Here is a 19,792-nt window from a genome sequence, read left to right on the forward strand (position 1 = left end):
AATTGTTGGACTGATCAATCTCATCAAACAGTCCAAAACTATTTGGGAACAAGATCAAGAAAATTTCGGACCGTTGATATAAAATAGTAGATATGTAATACGTCTCTAACCAACCGTCCTCCACCACGTGATCTTCACTAGATATGAGCGACTTCGGATTTTCCATTTCATTTTTTTCTATTTTAAGAAATAAAGAAATAAAAAGTTACCATCTTCACCGTAATCAAAATTACGGGTCACAGTTACCATCTTCACCGTCCATTTTCACTCTCGATGCATCAAATCGCACCGCCAGGAACTCGTCTGTCGCAAGAGAAAACGGAGGGGGGACTGTATCGTTAACATTATCAGAGTTGCTTTATCAGCATTTGGAACAAGCCACGTGTGATATTCCGAAATATTGCGGGTCCATATGATGATGTTTGGAGTTGAGTGAACCCTCATTTTTATCATTTCCGTTTACGAGAAAACGAGACCCAAACAAGTCTCTACGTATTGTTATTATTACACATCAGAAAAAAAAATCTTCCCCTTTCGCTTCTTCTTCTCTTTCTTTCACTGACTTCTTTTTTACTTCGATTCACCGGAACCCTACCTCGATCCACCGGAAAATTCAAGAGTCCGGTTAGTAGCATATACTAACAAACTGTTCAATTAAGTTACTCTTCCGTTAGCTTAGGCTTGACTCGAGCAATTTATGTTTTCCTTTTTCTTCTTGTTTTCTATCTTTTGGTTTTCTCTTGCTAGTAGTTTAGTTCCTTCTTGCTTTTTGCTATCATGTTATGGTTAAACTGTTGTTTGTTTTGAATTGGAGTTTTTTTTTCTGGTGCAGTAGATGACCGTACGACTAGGGAAGAGTTGAGGTACGGCTTGGGATTTCATCACCGAATGGAGGGAGGTAGCGTATCTAGACTTACTTGCTCTGGTAACTGTTCATATTCCTACTTGGTTTTTAAATAAACAATCTTTTAGGGTTTTTTGTTTTTAATTAGAGCCTGAAAATAGTTATCTTTTTAACCTGGCAAATTTAGTGTTAGTCAAAGTTTAGAGTTTTTTTTTTCTGCTTAAATAGATTGGAACTAAGGTTTTCTGGATGCTTTTCAAGGTTGTCTGTAGCTCGGTCAATTATGTTGAACCGGTTTCTTCTCTTTTAATATTATGTTCTAATCGTTAATGTATCTGAGCTAGAGCTTTTGTTTAATCCAATTCGCAGTTGACTAGTTAGTGGTTTGAGCTAGGGTTTTGTTGAAAGTTGGTGGTATTGATATCTGAGTGCAATGAACTGTTAAGTTCAGGAAGAAAGATAGGTGGGTTTATAATTGCTGCAATGGAGTTTTAAAACTCCAGAGGTGGGTTTATAATTGCTGCCTTTCCATTTACTAAATACCTTAATCTGGTACTTTAGTTTGCCTCCTTATATTGGAGAGTGAGACTTGGCAATTATGTATACTTGCTTGTAAGAGTTCAATAAAATCCTTTTTTTCTTAATTCTGATGGCGAAACAGACCTGGTCGTTGAGATATTTCAGTTTTTTAACATTTGTAAACTCAAATTGATTTATGTTTGAATTTTCACATTAAATTTGCATGTTGACTTCTATTTTTTTGCTTCTGCAACTTGTAAAGCTGAATCCTCCAAGCTTTATATGCCAATGAATGAAATTCTATGCGCAGTTGCCAAGATTCCCTCTACTAAATATTTCTGGGAGAAAACATGCTCATTTTATAAAAAAAAACACCCCTATAGGATTAAGGTGTTGGCATGTTCTAGGTTTATATTAACCTTTTATTGGGGCCTGGGTAGTGAATCATGGAGGTGCATACGTTTTATTTTCCCTTATGTTTATGTAATTTTAGTTCAATAGTTAATCTTGGTGTGTTTGTTTTTTTACTCTTTTCTCTTTTTTTGGCGTGATATGAAGTTTTAATTGTTAAATTTTGCATTTATTGTGCATGTTTACTGCAATTTTATAGTTTATCAGATTCTATACCAGGAAACATAAAAGATTTTGTACCCATTGTTTATGCAATTTTACTCTTGTTGCATGAGCAGTTGGCATCTTTTCTGTGCTTCCATTGGTTAATGAATCTAGTTGAACTTAATGTTCATTAAACTGTAATTTAGCATTCAGTGCTATAGGAAGTACTTAGCTGGGTAATGTGGGTTGTTCTTTTGGAGAAAGTATCTAAATTTTATTTGTTTCCTATGCTATGCGCACTGGACCAGGATACTCTTAAAACTCTGATTCCTCACCACTTTATCTGTGTAGTATTTGAACTGCAATTCAACAGCCCATTTTCTTCATTAAATGTTTTCCTGTTGTAGGGATACACTCATGGATAATGATGAAAATGATTCCCAAAGCCACAATTGTCATTTAGCTGGTGAAGGGAACAATAAATTTCCTCCTGTTTTACGCCCTTATGCTCTCCCAAGATTTGATTTTGATGATAACCTTCATGGGCATTTAAGATTTCATAGTTTGGTTGAAACTGAAGTTTTTCTCGGCATTGAAAGTAGTGAAGATAATCAGTGGATTGAAGATTTTTCTCGTGGGGGTACTGGGATTGCATTTAGTTCAAGTGCAGCTGAATCTTGTTCAATTTCTAGGTGCAACAATGTCTGGTCTGAGGCAGCCTCCTCAGAATCTGTTGAAATGCTATTAAAGTCTGTTGGACAGGACGAAACTATTCCTGTTCAGACTATTTGTAAGAATTCAGATGCCTGTGATGAACTGGGCTGCATAATAAATCAGATGGAGCCTACTTTGAAACATGGAGATAGGGGTCTTCCTAAAGTAGGGGATGACTTACAGCCTGCATTACAGTCAGGAGAGTGTCCAGGTAAACTTCCTGGGTTGAAAGATGATATAGGAGGAGATCATCTGCTGGTTGAAGATGTTTCTCAAACGCATGAATTTGGCACATCTGTTGATAGCACATTGGACGATCTAAATACTAGAAATACTGATTTGCCTGTGACTAAGAGAGATGATTCTAAAGAACATACTGTTAACGAAAGTCTAGTGGAAGCTTCTGTTGATCAATCTGTGGATGACAGGGAGCAGGAAGATAAATGTACTGGTTCACAAGTCGATGCTGTGATTCACTCCGTGCAGAACACTTATGCAAGTAATGCTTTGATAGATAGTCAAGATACCACGCATTTAAAACATGATCTCATTGATGAAAATGTGGACGGTTCAGCAAATCAAAATGTTGACTTGAGCCAAGAAGTTCAAACTGATGGTCAGAACGTGAGTGAGAATGCAGTTGCAAGTGTTACCTTGCTTGCACAGAAGAATTCAGCCTTGGATATGCATTCTAAGGAAGAACGACATGCTATTGGAAACATTACGACTGCCGGTGAGCCTGTTGATAGGATATCGAAAGGGAATTCTAACCTCCATATGGTGGAAGGGTGCAGTGAGGGATTGAGGGTAGAAAGTCCTTTGCGGACTACCATTTCCGAAGACATTGTCTTGTCTGAAAGAAAATTACATGACATATCACCAATGCCTTTTGTTGGTGATACTGACCTTAAGGAACTTGGAAGTGAAGTCAGCAATATGGATACTAGAAATCCTATGAGTCTAGAGTCAAATATGGATTCAACGGTGCAGATAGCATGTGATACTCTTGAGAAGAAGGATTCGTCAGACGGTGATGGCCACCCTGATATGAAAATCTTGAGCAGCAAGTCTGAGAAATCTTTGGTAGTGGATGATAATGGTTCTAAGGGTGAAGGTGAAGGTTCCCACAATACTTTGGGAACAGAACCTATGAAAGAATGTGAAGAAAGTATAGTCGTTGAACATAGTGATGATTATAAATCTGATCAGACTGTTTCAACTGCTGCAAATCAGAACACCAAATTGTCTTCTGATTCTAGTAACACAGATTGTGGGGAAGGTGGATCCGTGCCTGTAATAAAGGGAGTTGACTTCTCATCCTCCGGTACAGGTCGCACGGCAGATGAGTTAGCTTCGGTTTTACAATCTGATGTTGCCATTAGTGGCAAGTCAAGTATGTATATATTGAAGCATTATGTCTGATAATTGAGCTTTCCATTCTTCCATTTTGTCATCTTTTATACATCCTGCATGATTTGCTAAATTGGTGTTCCTGTGTTACAGTGGAATGTGTTCTTTCGCCCTCTGGTAAGGATCTTCCTGCTGCTACTGCTGTTGTGTCTGATCAAAACAAGGTTCAAGTGTCATCTGCAGAAACAAGTTTCTCAATCATGAATACTTCTGGAATGACATCGGAAAAGGGTGCACCTTGTGAGACTAGTGGACAGTCCTCTTGTAGTAAAGTTGATCAGTCCTTGTCAATGGAGGGTACTTCTATTGATGAGGGCCAACATGGAGACCAGGCAATTCATGGACTGTCAGTGGAGGTTGTAAGGGATAAGCATGTATCATCTATCATCCCTGATTCAACAGTGAGAGGAACTGATGGTGCTGAAGCTCAAGTTATTTCTAAAACGGGTTCTTCAGAAGCTGCAGGTGACCTTTTATGATTAGTAGGGTTTCTTGGTTTACCTGGTATGGTGCACCTGTTTTACTGTTGTCTGTACCTTGTCATTATGGTGGTTTTCCTTGACACGTAGTTCTCTCTTAATATATAGTTTTCTGATGATGACTTGTTGGTAATTATTTTTCCAATGATGATTTGTTGGTTATGACCTACTGTTGTTTTTATTAAGCATATCCTTGCCTTTCTGTCACTGGAATCTCCATAAGATTAATGTCTGACAACAAAAAGTTCCCCTCAGGTGCTGTATCAATACAACAAAATAACCAGACATCGACAAGTTCATTGCCTTCAACTTCAAAGGAACCTACCTGTGATTCTGGCCAAAATCATCCCGAAGATACTGACCCCAAATTAGTTACAAAAGAGAAGAACAGTGATCATGTTGCTAAGCATCATGTTGATGGTGAGTTTATTTTATCATTTAATTTTGAAGTAATTAGATAATTTAAGCCTGTCATGGTAGAATTCCTGGTTTACTCTTCTCAGTCTTGTTCTTTAGATCTGTTATCTGTCGTTTTGGTGGTTGGTTTGTTTTCCTCTTTCTTTTTTGAACCCCTCCACCTCTCCAATGTTCTCTCGATAAGCATCTTCTTTTGTTCGTATCTTCTGCTTTTGAAGTTATATCCTGTTTAAGGGTTTTCTATGAACTATCTACTTGTTTCTATAAATGTACACTCTACAAATTAAATACATGCTTAGCCTCTTTCATGGCTCTATTTTCTTTTGAGACCATTTAATTAGCTTTCGCTTTCTCCCACTTTATCTAATGTTATTCATCTGATGGATTATTTTGATGTTGCAGGCGGTCGTGCAAAGACTGATAACAGCTCCTTTCCTTCTGCACCTTCATCTGAATCTCAAACTAAGATTCACATGATGGGAAGTGGAAGTAGTAGTGCTGATCTTGACAATCCTTCATGTGGCTCTCCTATTGTCATTAGAACATCTGAGCAGTTCCCAAGTAAAATTGGAAATGATGGTTTGAAAGGATCTGAGGGTCGGAGTGCTTCAATTTCTGGGGTCATTAATGGGGAAGAGAACAAAGACCAGTCTATTTCTGAGGATATGAAAGGAAATTATGCATCTCCTGGAGACAGAACTTTCACCTTTGAGGTACCTCCATTGGCAGATTTGTCTGGAAAAGAAGCTGGCAAGAATTGGCAACTTTTTTCTACCATGCAACATGACACAATATCCTCGGTAAAATTTGTTTTCATAAGTGATAATCTTTTGTTATGTGGACCTTTTTTTCTCTTATGTTTTCCTGATTCTCATTTCGAGTTGAATTTTTAAAAAGTTTCTTCTGATGCTAGTATTTTTTTTTTTGTTATTTATCCTGGTTATGCTCACTCTATCTTGCACATGCTTTCAACAACGAGAAGGTCGAGGGAACACTATCAACTGCTAGCTTAAGCAAAGTGGGTACCAAGGCTGCTCAGGAGGTGAGTCATGCAAATCTTCAGGCATCCAAGAGTGAGAATGTACGTGGTCGCTCCAAAGGGACGTCTGAGGGTAGTGGCTCCAAAGGGACCTCTGAGCGTAGAGCAAGGCGAGTAGGTGGTAAGAGCACGGGAAAGGAAGCTGCTAAAAAGGGAATTGCTGCAAAAGAAATGACTCCCGCAAGTCGATCAAAAAGAAGTGGTAGAACAAGTAATGCGTCACTCAGTTCAGCTGGAATTGGCCAGCTCATTCAATCCAATGAGGTGAAGCACTCTGGACATATGGAAGGGGCAACCACGAAACCATTTGGTGTTCTTTCTACTTCAGTATCTAGCCTGCCAGACTTGAATGCCTCAGCTTCTTCATCTGCAGTTTTCCACCAGCCTTTTACCGATTTGCAACAAGTTCAGTTACGTGCTCAGATTTTTGTATATGGAGCTCTGATGTAAGTCGTTTATCTTTTCTTTTTTTCATTTATATACATGCAGCAACATGTTTTGGCATTATAAGATTGATCAATATACGTGGATTATGTGTTGAGATTGTTGTTACATGTGCTTTGATATCAGTGTCAAATCTAATTGTCTAGGGTATTTTCTTTTCTCTTTAGGATCTTTGATCATTTAAGCATATCTATCTGATTTTTTTGAGTATTTTTGCTTCAGTCAAGGAACAGCACCTGATGAGGCTTATATGATATCAGCATTTGGGGGACTTGGTTAGGTTTTCTCATCTCTAACTATGTTACTCTGTGGTGCTTTATACAGATTTACTGACCCCTTTTTTTTTAAAATATCAAATTCATGCAGATGGTGGAAGAACCATGTGGGAGAATGCATGGCGAGCATGTATAGACAGGGTACATTCTCAAAAATCTCATCTTGTTAGCCCTGAAACTCCGATGCAGACGCCTTTAGGTATCTATCTTGGCTTGTTGAATTTTTCTTCTGATTCTTCTGTCTATTAACCTAATTGAGATGCTCAGGTGCCAAAACTTCTGATCAGTCAGTCAAACGAAATGCACTTCAGAATAAGGTTACATCCTCACCTGTTAGTCGGTCCACCAGCAAGGGTACTCCAACGACAATTGTAAACTCAATGGTTCCCCTTTCATCGCCACTTTGGAGTATTTCTGCGCCTTCCTGTGATGCTCTTCAATCTACTGGCATTCCGAGAAGTGCAGTTATGGATTATCAGCAGGCACTTTCTCCATTGCGTCCTCCACCTATAAGGAATTTTGTTGGACATAATGCTCCTTGGATGTCCCAGTCCCCTTTCCGTGTACCCTGGGTTCCACAGACTTCTTCTTTTGATGCTCGTTTTCCTGTGCTTCCTATCACAGAAGCAGTTAATTTGACCCCTGCAAGAGAAGCCTCTGTGCCTCATTCTTCTGCGATGAAGCAGGCGTCCACAGTTCCTATGGTCCAGAGTGGCAGTCCTGCTAATGTTTTTGCTGGGACTCCCCTGCTTGACACAAAAAAGGCAACAGCAACACGTGGTCAACATTCTGCTGATCCAAAGCCCAGAAAGAGAAAAAAGTCTACAGTTTCTGAGGACCCTGGGCAGATTAAACCGCATTCTCAATCAGAGTCCGTTTCAGCTACTGTTGTGACTAGTAATGTGTCTACACCAGCCGCTATTACAACCCTTGCCACTGTTGTTTCCAAGTCATCCACTGACAAATTCGTTACATCTGTCCCTGTTGACCATCTTGAAAAGGGTGAACAGGATTCAGATCAGAGGGTTGCTCTGTCTGAAGAGACCTTTGGTAAACTCCAGGAGGCTCAAAAGCAGGCGGAAGATGCTTCTACTCTTGCCGCAGCTGCTGTTCATCACAGTCAAGAAATATGGACTCAGTTGGGCAAGCACAGAAATTCTGGTTTGGAACCAGATTTTGAAACAGAATTGACTTCCGCTGCTGTGGCAATAGCAGCAGCTGCTTCTGTTGCAAAGGCTGCAGCTGCAGCTGCCAAGGTTGCCTCAAATGCTGCATTGCAAGCAAAATTGATGGCTGATGAAGCATTGGTTTCAAGTGGCTACAAAAATTCTGTTCCAACTAATGCAATTGCTTCTGATAATGTCAAGAAGCTTGGCAAGGCTACTCCTGCATCCATCTTAAGGGGTGAAAACGCTACTACTAGTTCAAATTCCATCATAATTGCTGCAAGGGAAGCTGCTAGGAGGAGGGTAGAAGCTGCATCAGCTGCCTCAAAGCGAGCTGAAAACATGGATGCCATTGTTAAAGCTGCGGAGCTGGCAGCGGAAGCTGTATCACAGGCTGGGAAGATTGTTGCTATGGGTGAGCCGTTCCCATTGACTGAATTGGTTGAAGCTGGTCCTGAGGCATACTGGAAAGTACCCCAAGCATCTCCTGAGCCAAATGGTTCCATCAGAGAGCACATAGACAGTGGTCGTGTGGAAGGTCCTACTTCATCTGCTGGGCATCTAAAAGAGGTTCAAGTAGAAAAGAGGGAAAAGCAAAGTGTTGAATATGGAATGTCACCAACTCTTAGAGAGATAGCTAGAGAGTCTCTAGAGGATCATTCTAGATTAACAGGTGGCATTTTGGGTCCTACTGCAGCAAGCGGAAAGGATAAAAAGGGACCAAAAGGCCACAAAGCTTCAGAAATTGCCAAAACTAAAGGAGTCACTTCTGAATCCGAAATTGGGTTTGGACTGCCTTCCGTGATCACTCAGAGTGAACATGGGAAAGCAGGGGAAACTTCAAAAAATAACAATTTAAGGGAGGGTTCCCATGTTGAGGTTTGTAACTTTTTAGTCAAATCTAAGTTGAGCTTTTGATCTTTAGCTGATTACTCCATTAAGTTCTGAAGTTGTATTTGATGGAAATATGTGGTGTAGTGGTATTTGAATTTTAAAATAGTTTTGAATGCAGTCCTAATTACTGCTGGGAAATGTTGTTGTTGACATGTCATTTTTATTCTCTTACAACTTTACCATTTCTTTTTCTCTAGGTACTGAGAGATGGAGATGGCTTAAAAGTAGCATGGTTCCCAGCTGATATTCTGGATTTAAAAGATGGCAAAGCTTATGTGTGTTACAACGAGCTTCGATCAGAGGGTGAGCTATGTGCATGTTTCATGTTGAACCAACTAAATGGTGATTGCTAGTAAAGAAGATCTGTCAGACAATCATTGTTCTTAATTTTTAAGCAAACTCCTTGATGTGTATCCAATTTCACTTTCTCTTTTGGGATTCTTGCATGATTATCTCTATTCTGAATCAGGAATTTGCTTGTGTGATGTTTGATTCTGTTGTGGAGAGAAAGTAATGATTAAATGCACGAGGGTATCTTACTTCTCTAATGTACTCACTATGTACCTTGTACATTGTGATTTTTGGTTTCTTATGTAAAAAGTGATTTCTTGGTAGTGAAAATTAGACATTATGTCTCATACACTTGTATTGAGTGTGCCTTATTAACCAACCTGTTTTGATTTCTCATCTTACAGATGGTGATAAGCTAAAGGAATGGGTGGAACTTGAAGGTGAAGGGGAAAGAGCACCCAGGATACGTACTGCTCGGCCTGTCACAGCCATGCCATTTGAAGGAACGAGGAAGAGGCGCAGGGCAGCTATGGGTGACTATAATTGGGCTCCTGGGGATAGGGTTGATTCATGGATGCAGGATAGGTATGCATGTACTATTTGCAATATCTTCTTTCTTTTCATCGGATACCAATGGTAATGTTGAAGGTAATTAAGGCACTAATATATATATATACATATATATGCATCTATGAGGAAATAGTGTAGGAGAATTTGTCAATATTTGCTATCCAACTTGAACACGAGCTATTTGTTGGATTTCCCTAAAGCAGTATTGCAAGATGAATTTGTAAGCATATATTAACTCTCACTAACTGTTCTAGAAGCAATAGTGGAAAGGATGTATAAATATTGTCTTGTAAACACTCAGATAAATTAAATCTATCACATAGGTTGTGCTTATCTTGTGGACAAGTCAATAAAACAACTTAGCAACAATCCAGTGTTTATGAAACCAATATTTGTCTTAAGGTGGAGTCCTAAATTTATTCATTTTTTAATCTGATAAGTTATCATTTGATGTTGAGCGAAGGTCTTAACTTAAAATCGTACAAGATTGCATTTTAAGCCTTTTTTTTTCGGATGGCTTTGGAGCACTTTATGAGTGTATCTCCTTTTCATCCTGTATTTTCTTGTTGTATTTAGAGAGAGAGAATCTCAATTGCATGAACCCAACATTAGTGTCAAGAAATGAACCACTGTTTGAAACTATGTTTGTTATTTACCTTTCAGCTGGTGGGAGGGGGTTGTCACTGAGAAGAGCCAGACGGATGAAACATCCTTTACTGTTCACTTTCCTGGTATGCGCGTATTTACAGCACTTTTAAACAAATTTGGTTGTAATGTGCTTAGTATTAAAGTCAATGTGGCTTGATCTTTGAGAAATAATTAAGGATTTTTCATTATATTTATTAAAGCTCGAGGTGAAACATCTGTTGTCAAAGCATGGTTTCTTCGTCCTTCTCTGATTTGGAAGAATGGTAGTTGGGTTGAAGGGTCCAGTTTTCAGGATACTAATGGCTCTTCCCACGAGGTGATATGTTAGCTTGTATTTGTGATTGATGTTTTCTCTGGTGATACTTTAATTGCTTCTTTATACTAAGTAATTGATCTGTTTTTCAGGGTGATACCCCTCAGGAAAAGCGACCTAGGATAGGCGGTCCTGTTGTAGAGGCCAGAGGGGAAGATAAGCTCTCAAAAAGTTTAGACCGTAAGGAATCTTGGAAACCTGGTGACATGAGATTGCTGGATTTATCTGACAACGAAAAAATATTTAATATTGGTAGAAGCACCAGAGATGAGAATAAGCCTGATTCACTCAAAATGGTACGTACTGGTTTAAAGAAGGAAGGATCAAGAGTTATTTTTGGTGTTCCGAAGCCAGGAAAGAAGAGAAAGTTTATGGAAGTAAGCAAACATTATGTTGCAGATCAGAGTGGTAAGACTCATGAAACAAGTGATTCAGCTAAGTTTACAAAATATTTGATGCCTCAAGGATCTGAGCCCCGTGAAACGAAAAATAAAATTGAACCAAAGGATAAACGAGCAGCTGTATATAGGCCTAAAGTTCTCAAGTCTGGAAAACCACCTAGTGTTTCTAGTAGAACTATTCCTAAGAAGGACAGCTTATCAAATACTCTGGTTTCTGAACCCGGTGATTCTGCAGCTGCAGATGTAAGCCATGCTGAGAATATATCAGGAAAGCATAACATCATGGAGTTTAGATCATTTTCAAGTACTGATGGAGCAGCAAAAGGCCCGGTCTTATTTTCTTCTGTGGCTTTCTCATCAGATGCTCCCCCAAAGAAAAATTCAGCATCAAATGCTAAATCTGAACGGGTTAGCAAACCGAAACTTGGACCAGCTTCTGGGAAGTTGGCCAAAATTGAGGAGGAAAAAGGTTCCAATGACAATTCAATCAAAACAGTATCTGAAGTTGAACCTCGGAGATCTAATCGGAAGATTCAACCAACATCAAGAGTAAGTAAACCGATAAGGTCGTTTCTTCTTTGATAAGTTGAGATATTACGAAAATAATTCTTATACTATTGCAGTGTTGTATTTGTGGAAAATTAATTAAAAGACTTGTTTGCTTGTCCGTTATGTGCCACTGTAAACCTTGAGTAATTCTATGCTAAAATCTTTGCTTGATAAAGAAAGCGGTGAAGGAAAACTTGTTATTATCACTAGCAGCAAACACATTGTTGTCTTTGTCCCTTATATTTTGATTTGATCAGCTTATGGATCTTGTTTGTTGTCTACAGCTCTTGGAAGGCCTACAAAGCTCATTGATCATCTCAAAAATTCCTTCTGTTTCGCACGACAGAAGTCACAAAAGTCAAAATAGGAGTAGTAGAGGTGAACCTTAAATTTCGTGGTATTCGTGAAGTACTGTTGCTGTTTTTCTTTCCCTTGTTGGTTGCCGAACCGAACATGTTGCTGTGCATGTAGCATAACTGTGGTTTAACTCTTTTAACAGGAAATAACCAAGGGTGAGAGGGAGGTAGATTGTTTTGCAACTTCTGAATCCAGTGTCAACAACCGGTGTAGCTTTGTGTAAATTAAGATTAGAGAGAAAAGCTAGGAAAGAAAATGGCTTCTTGGGCATTTGCGATGTAGCTGTATAACTGATTTTTTAGGTTTCCGTTAACAATTATAATTATAACCTTATCTTTCTTGGCCATGCCTTTCTCTCTAGGTTGTTGTATATGGAACTCTTTCCATGTAGTTTAGCTTGACGTTTTGCAGAGCAGCATTGCCAACTGATCAATCCTTTGTTATTCCAGCGCTTCCGAAAGTTAATTTTCGGGTTGATGTTTCTTTTTGTTTGTTGCTATTCCGAAGGTGCAAAACAAATGAGAAAAATAAGTTTATTTGAATACACTTCAGTACACAGATTCTAGCCTCAACGATCACTCTGCCAAAGCATTATATCTTTAATCATGATAATATTGGAGAATTAAGAGAATGATGAACACATACAAAGGCCAAAGAATTAGTCAAGTATTCATTATCATACTTTTACAAGTATCCAAGTTTGAGTCTTAGTTGGCTTGCTAAAAGGTACACACACACGAAAAGAGAGTAAAAGAGACGTATGGTTATGCAAGTATATATCTGATACAATCAATAATGAATTAATATAATGAAATAAGAAAACGATACAAAATGATAAAATGCTTCTAATATCTTTCGGTCACGAAGCAAAGGATTACAAGGAAATCATTGAGCAGGCACCTAATTGGCTTTTAAAAGCTACAAAGTAGATCTAACAACTGACATGATAAATAAATAAACAAACAAGTGAAGTAGCTAACACAAGTTCAGGCGAAAGGGAGTAGTACGGGCATGTCTGCAAATGGCGGTTGCGGGATCCTTTTGGCTGCCATGGTAGCTAATCTGTCCACTTCCTGTTGATTCCAGTGCTTATGATAAGATGCTATTTATAGGTTAAAATTATTTTTGTCTCTCGCTGTGTATTTCTAATAGAGAAAGCGACGTGCATTATGCAACGTTTTTCGCTCTGAACTGAGATCGTTTGATAGTATTATTATATGTCACGGTAAGCAGTCGGATAATTTGGCTGAGACCAGAGTACGCGCCATGAGCCATCTTAGTATATAAAGTTAGCGAGCAAGAGACGAATATTTTTAAATGCCCCAAGTTGGCTTATGTTCAAGGCATGAAAAAGAACTGCAAAAAAAAATAGGTCCACAATCAACGAGTATTAGTGAATGAATTTGATCATTAACACTAGAATCAACATAGCCCACCTAGCACAGCAAGCTCACCCATCGTACTTTCATCATAACAGTTTACTAGCTACAATACCTATTTTAGTGTTTTACCTAACCAAAACTTATCATATATATATATATAAATCAAAAGTTGCATTTTCGTGAAATCTTCCCTTTCTCTGTACAAATTTGTTTTTTCTTCATGGATTCAAACAGAGAAATGAGAAGAAACAAAAGAAGCTTCCCTTACCGAGCTTTCGGCTCAAACATCAAGTTCTATCAAGTTTTCTGCAGGCTTAACAAGAGATGACATTTAAGTCGGCAGGGCAGATGCATCACTAGGTTAGATGGATCTTTGTCAATCAATAGAAAAAAACTCCTGTTCTGGTCATTAAATCAGCCTGTAGCATTAGCATCCTCCTTTCCCCTTAGGCTTCATTCTCCTTGGCTCCCAAAGCTGGCTCTTCTTCCTTGCTTCTCTCCCTCAATCCTTGATTTCCTTGTTCTGACCGAGGATCTCCCCTTTTGTTGTCTACAACATCACTTAGTGGCCTCTCACAGATACAAGAATATGGATATTCATGAAATTCACCACGTCCAGGTCTCATCTCATCTGGCTCTCCCATGAATCCTTTTTGAAATGCCTTCACCTTTCTGGCGAAGGTATCCCAATCCATCTCATCCCTTTCCATCATCAAAGGACCAAACCTCTTCGCATTTGGTCTTATAGTCCTCTTGTGCCCCATGTACCTCCTTCAAATCCCAGTAAGCAATTATGAATAGTTAAGTAAAGTCCAGCGAGGATCATCACTACGCTAAATATGTAATAAATGCTGAAGATGTAAATGCAAAGAAATAAAAAAGGAAAGCACATATGGAGCCTATACTAAGCAATTTGATACCTGCACATCATACAAAATTAAGTTAAGTGAATTTAGTTTTAAAAATTTTAGATCATATGTAACTTTTAACATCAAATCTAACACATATGGCCATCAAAGAATTTCATTTTTTTTATTATGATTTCGGTCCCCATACCTATGTTACAGGTATGCGAATTAACATATGGTCATGTTAAGAGCATTATTCTTGCTCATAGTTGACGTCATTCAAGCCTGGTTTAAATTTCATGTCTTCATTAAATTAACTCAACAGTTCAGTTTCTAGATTAACTTAAAAGTTAGCACTATATGGAAGATATGCGGCTGTAGTAGTTGATACAAGAAATAACTGGACTTCTCACCTTCGACCTGCAAGAATCTTGGCCATATTTCCATTATTATTGGTGACGAAAACATCACTTTCATCACAAACAATGTAGTCAATGGCAGCAAGGCGAGAAGAGAATGGAAGAAAAGGTTTTAGGTCTTCATTAGCAAGCATCTCTTTCGTATAAAAGTTGGGAAAGAGATCTCTTAGTGGTCGAAGCGTCTCTTCTCCACCATATATTTCTCCAGATGCGACATAGATGTACGAGTCATTTGCAAAACCAAGTGCCCTCAGCATCAATCCTACTTCATGAGGAGTAAGTGGACATCTACCTCGCCTCCTCTCTTCATCAGCATCTACATCCTGCAACAATACAAGGATGAGTGCAACTTTACTAGATTCCAGGATGCAAAAGAAAAGAAAAAGCATTAGTACTCATTCTAAAAACATTGTCTTATGCTGTATATTAAAGAAGGAACTGATTAAGGAGTCAAAAAAGATGATATCTCACTGTCAATGTTTCCCATCTCCTTCGTATCTCTCCAAGCTCATTCCTCTCCTTGTCACCGCCACCAAAGTAACAACCAGAAAATGCAAGCATATCCGGTTCAAATCTGTAATTAAAAGAGTTTGACTCATACAAGGAAATAGGTCTTCACAGAGTTCAAAATCATACTTCAGAATGTTTCTCCATGCATATGCATATGAGCCAAAGTGCCATTATTGAATACACACACTCAGATTTGAAGTGCTGGAGCCGTTGATGCAGAAAGTAGTTGTTGGATGCAAAGTCAAAAACACAATGGTTAAATAAACTCACTGAAGTTATATGCATTTCCAAAATTTTGAGGATTTGGCACTTAAGTGAAAGGCATTCTATACTGTCACTAGATTATCTGGTTTGAAGTCATAGAGATAACCACATGAAAGTAAAGGGACTTCAAAATAAGTGTAATCGTGCTCATTCCAAAGTGTGATGAGTTATTTTGCAGATATTCCCATGGATTACTGACAAAACCCAATTTCAGGAGGCACATCTCATCTGGTTACAATGTCAAAGTTTCTTTCGCTATGCACATAAATTAAAAAGCTAAATTCTATCTTTCTAGAATTCAGAACAAACCTCAAATGGACTGCAATAAAACGGTTTGCCATTGCACGCATTCTCGTTACAAGTTTCTGCCCAAGTTCTTGAATAGGTTTTGTAAATCTTAAAGCATGATAATTAGCCCGGCAACGCAACTTTTGTAGCTCATCGTCGATGTTGTTGGCCAGTCTGTAATCAAACTTTGTCAGTTGTAGGACCTACAAAATTTTCAGAGTGTTAAACTTAAAAGCTGCAGGCCCACATGAAAACCAAAATATACTAGAAAATGTCTAATAAGAATATTCTACTAGCATGGTGCTTGGATTGGAGAGATACAAATAAGAAAAAGAACACTCTTTCCCTTTGAACCGCAAAGACAGGAGAGAGAGGGAAAAGGGAATTGAAGCTAACAACTTTTTGTTTGATCTCTTATTGACTCAAAGATACAAGTAGTCTTGACAATTGGAATTAAGTACATTTAATTTTTACAAAAGGTACACAATTTATGGATTTATATAGACAATTGAGAAAGCAAACTAGAAACAGAAAGTTCAATCATAACCAAAATAGCGTTAGTGATATAGTATCTGAAAGTGATCTTACAGATCTTCTTTGAAGTATTGGCAGAACTTGATCTAGATAATATTCTGGAGGGGATTTCCTCGGGACACGCATTGTGTACGGAGGTTTATCCATTGATCGCATGAATTTATCAGGAACTCTTCTGACAATAGTAACATCTTTTGCAAGGTAAGAAATGAACCAGTTGACATCGAAAATGTTAGCAAAGTCACTGCATGTCAGGCAAAAAAAACACTTAACAAGGTAAATGAAGTGAAAGGAAGATGTCACTTTTGCACAAATTCTATTAAGCTGGTTCAACTTACCTATCATCCTTCCAATACGAACGATGATCCAATTCAGGTATGACTAAGGTTGCATTCAGAATCCGTGCAACAACTACAGCATCTGATATCTGCATGCAAAAAGCAAATTATTATTTATAAAGAAATAAATTCGGTAGGATTCCCAAGTCTTAGATGCACATCAAAACTAAATTAGTTCGAGTCAACTAAAGCAAAACTTATTGGTTCAATATACATAAAGCAGGAGCAACGGCACTCAGCAGATACTCATAGATAAGTTACATTTTCCATTGGTGCAATTACAAGATCTTCCATTAGGATATTACCAAAAAAATATAACATAATGTACGTTTCGACTTACTCCTGTTCTCTGTTGATTCAATCCTCCACTTGCTGCAATAAGCAAATAACCATTTGATGATCGCGCACGTATAGCAACTGGCATAAATGAAGAATCAGCGAACTTGAGAGACTGGTTTGGTGAAACTTAAATAAATAAATGAAAAAAGTGGAGAATGTACTATTTTCTAAATGGTAAAACAGATGATACAGGACATGAAGTATTTAGAACCACTTTACTAAAAACTTATGCTTAAAAAATAAAGCATTAGCAAACTGCTTGGAACGAGTTCATTCCATCTGATTCAATTACTGGGAGAAATCATAGATGATCTAGTTTTAACCTACATCTAAAGCAACAACTTTGTATGAATTGATGATATGTTATGAATTAAATACAGGAAACGAGCATTGAATTACAGCTAAAAAAACATATTTTATGATCAGAGTAAGAAATCCTGTTAAGATTGAAATTTCCTTAATGATCCAGTTTCTAAAACCAAAATGCATTTGAAATTAATAAATACAAGAACGTACGAGGAAAATTACGACTTCTTTTGCTGCATCCATAGAAGTATTTTGCATAATCAGATTGCCATATATCAATCGGTCCTTTATTAATTCCCTCCTACAGCATTTGCAAGAAAATCAGCGTCATAAAATATGTCCAAAAAATAAACTTCAAATTTTTAAATACATAAATGAAACTGAAGTTTCCTATATTTTTTTCCCTACCAATTTGAAATAGGATCTTCGTTTCATAAGTCGCTGGGAGTACCACTCGAGATCAGATGCCACATGTCCGGTGAAGAGCGAGATCATGCCTAAGCAGAAAAGCATCAAGCCGCAGATGAGCGACCATGAGATCGGCTTCCTCGGCTGCGCCGCAGACGATCGCCACTTACAACACTCATGCTTGTGGCTTAAAAGGCTGCCGCCTGGATGCTGTAACAGCGCCAGTTTGTCCGACATCACGCTAAACTCCACGCCTTAGCTACGCCCATCACGGACTCAACAACAACAAAAGCAACCGCCGCGACTCCCCCTATAACTTCATCACTTATTTACGCCAAATGCCACTCCCAATGATTTTACCACCATCAAAAGAGTACAAAACCGACGGAAGGTATAACTGTAAAAATTGCGAATGCAGAAGCTAAAATTCAAAGAATAATTAGGGCTTTTCTTCTTCCTTTCTAGCGATCCACACTCTCAAAGCTTTCTGAAACGCGGCAGACTTTGGATGTTCCCTTTTTTTTGTTCACACAAGAAAAAAAAAAGTGAAGATTGAAGAGAGAGAAAGGTTAAGCTTTTGTTTTAAATATTAAAATGAATAAATTATTATAAAAAATGCAAAATTGAAGATTAAGATTTTAGAGACAGAGGAGAGCTGCTTGGCTTCACTTCACTCCATTGTATAGGAATGATTGATAACAACGGTTTTATATGCTAATAATTATGATATCTCTGTTTATGCCTTTATGGAAAAATATTGGTGAAGAAGATGGTCAATTCTGTAATAACCCTTCATTTTAAGGTTAATAACTTGTATTTACATCGATGTGTGTTCTTTTTGGGCAAATCTTACACCGATGTTTGTTACTTATAAGATCCTTTTAAGACAATTATATTGTCTCCTCCAACCTTCTTTTTAATTACATTTTCCAGATCCAAATTTATTTTAATGAAATAAAATATTTGGAATTTAATTTTCTTAAAATTATTGTGGATAATGGTAATATAGAACTGTCACAAAGAAGAAATAAAAGGAAAAATAAAACATACCGATTTTATGTGAAAACTTTTTCGATAAAAAACATAGACAAAGGAGGAAAAAATTCACTAATGTTAAAAACTGAATGATACAAGAGGAGTTGCGACTATATCTATTTAAAGATTGAAAAGTATTATTCTAATTAAAATCAAATAGAGGAAGTGTAGTTCTATACGGATTCTTCTTGTATTATTTTTTAACAGAATTTAGGTTACACAACTCTAACTATTTTTATTTTAGAATTATATTTTATTTATTATTTTGATTTTCACTTTGCTTTTTTAAATAGTACTAAAGAATCTTACAATTTCATATTAGTAGCTAGGTGAGTATTTTTTTATTTTAAAAATATTATATAATCCAACTTAATAGTTATATTTCAACTATTAAATAAAAATTACTAAAATTTTAAAATTAAAAATATAAAAATCAAATTTGGCTTAAAAATGTAATATGATAGGAAACCTGATTAAACCATGGTTAAACGGTTGATTAAGTACGTAGCATACAATTTAAGAACATAAATTATCTGTATTTGTTGCCAAGACTTCTAATTTGGTTTATTTATTTTATAAGTAAAACAATATGAGAGGCTTTAATTGGTTGATTGAAAACATCAACAAATGAAAACAGCAGCTAAAAGACATTATTATTATTATTATTATTATTATTATTATTTATTTATTTAATATTTACTTATAATACTAAATAATTTTAGAAAAGATCAATTATGAATGGAAGAAAACATCAAAGAAGGGTGGTTATTTTCACACTGTCAGTCTTTCTTTTTTTGCCCTTCCACTTTCTGGCTAAGATGAAGAGTTACCATTGTTGTATAGTAAAACAGTAAGCAGCACATATCAGCCCTGGATTTTTGGCAACAATAAGTTGGAGATATTTGAAGAAAATGAATTATGGAAAATATACTCGGTTTCAACTTATTTTGGGGTATTTTTCTTTTGGTTCCCTCCTTAAAGATGCCACCATAAACTGTGCTTTGAATCATCTAAAAGCCTATAGGAAGGCCTAAGAAGAAAGGGGTGGTCCTAGATTTTTTCTATTTGGGTACCACCAATTTAATTCATCATCATCAGAACCTGAGGAAACCCTATAAATATGCCTTGTTACTACATGTAGATCTAAGGCTCTTGTTTTGACAGCAATAGAATGGGAGCGGGGGATTGCCATGGCCCATTCACATTCAATGAAACCAATAATTCATATCTGCTTCA

At 37.3% G+C, this 19,792-nt stretch overlaps 2 protein-coding genes across 6 annotated transcripts; one reads left to right on the forward strand and one right to left on the reverse strand.

Annotated features, from left to right (window-relative positions):
* The first annotated feature begins 445 nt into the window (after window positions 1-445).
* On the forward strand, window positions 446-12,354 carry LOC105792061 (uncharacterized). 5 transcript variants are annotated; one of them, XM_052634176.1, is made up of 17 exons: window positions 446-624; window positions 833-925; window positions 2,326-4,025; window positions 4,136-4,507; window positions 4,777-4,941; window positions 5,341-5,738; window positions 5,921-6,423; window positions 6,644-6,696; window positions 6,788-6,895; window positions 6,964-8,741; window positions 8,954-9,059; window positions 9,452-9,632; window positions 10,281-10,348; window positions 10,466-10,581; window positions 10,671-11,528; window positions 11,813-11,925; window positions 12,028-12,354. In XM_052634176.1, exons 3-16 carry the CDS (start codon window positions 2,336-2,338, stop codon window positions 11,915-11,917), a joined length of 6,501 nt encoding a protein of 2,166 aa, XP_052490136.1. In that variant the 5' UTR covers window positions 446-624; window positions 833-925; window positions 2,326-2,335; the 3' UTR covers window positions 11,918-11,925; window positions 12,028-12,354. The 5 variants fall into 5 exon arrangements, with proteins under 5 accessions (XP_052490136.1, XP_012475894.1, XP_052490133.1 ...); XM_012620440.2 differs by having other exon boundaries at window positions 11,813-11,906; XM_052634173.1 differs by having other exon boundaries at window positions 833-898; window positions 11,813-11,906.
* A 919-nt stretch (window positions 12,355-13,273) lies between these two features.
* LOC105792063 (O-fucosyltransferase 29) lies at window positions 13,274-18,235 on the reverse strand. The gene is given in 10 exon segments (XM_012620441.2): window positions 13,274-14,038; window positions 14,529-14,857; window positions 15,006-15,108; window positions 15,618-15,799; window positions 16,185-16,374; window positions 16,469-16,557; window positions 16,809-16,885; window positions 17,324-17,414; window positions 17,522-17,769; window positions 17,772-18,235. Coding segments are annotated over 10 exon segments (1,653 nt in total). The 5' UTR covers window positions 17,791-18,235; the 3' UTR covers window positions 13,274-13,713.
* Between the last annotated feature and the right edge of the window lie 1,557 nt (window positions 18,236-19,792).

This window comes from Gossypium raimondii, chromosome 8, assembly GCF_025698545.1.
Source record: "Gossypium raimondii isolate GPD5lz chromosome 8, ASM2569854v1, whole genome shotgun sequence".
NCBI classification, from domain to species: Eukaryota; Viridiplantae; Streptophyta; class Magnoliopsida; order Malvales; family Malvaceae; genus Gossypium; species Gossypium raimondii.

Coding starts and splice junctions, on each gene's coding strand:
- LOC105792061 (XM_012620440.2), top strand. CDS start 2,336: ATGGATAATGATGAAAATGATTCCCAAAGCCACAATTGTCATTTAGCT. Junction 9,060..9,451: donor CAACGAGCTTCGATCAGAGG/GTGAGCTATGTG, acceptor CTCATCTTACAG/ATGGTGATAAGCTAAAGGAA. Junction 10,349..10,465: donor CTTTACTGTTCACTTTCCTG/GTATGCGCGTAT, acceptor TATTTATTAAAG/CTCGAGGTGAAACATCTGTT.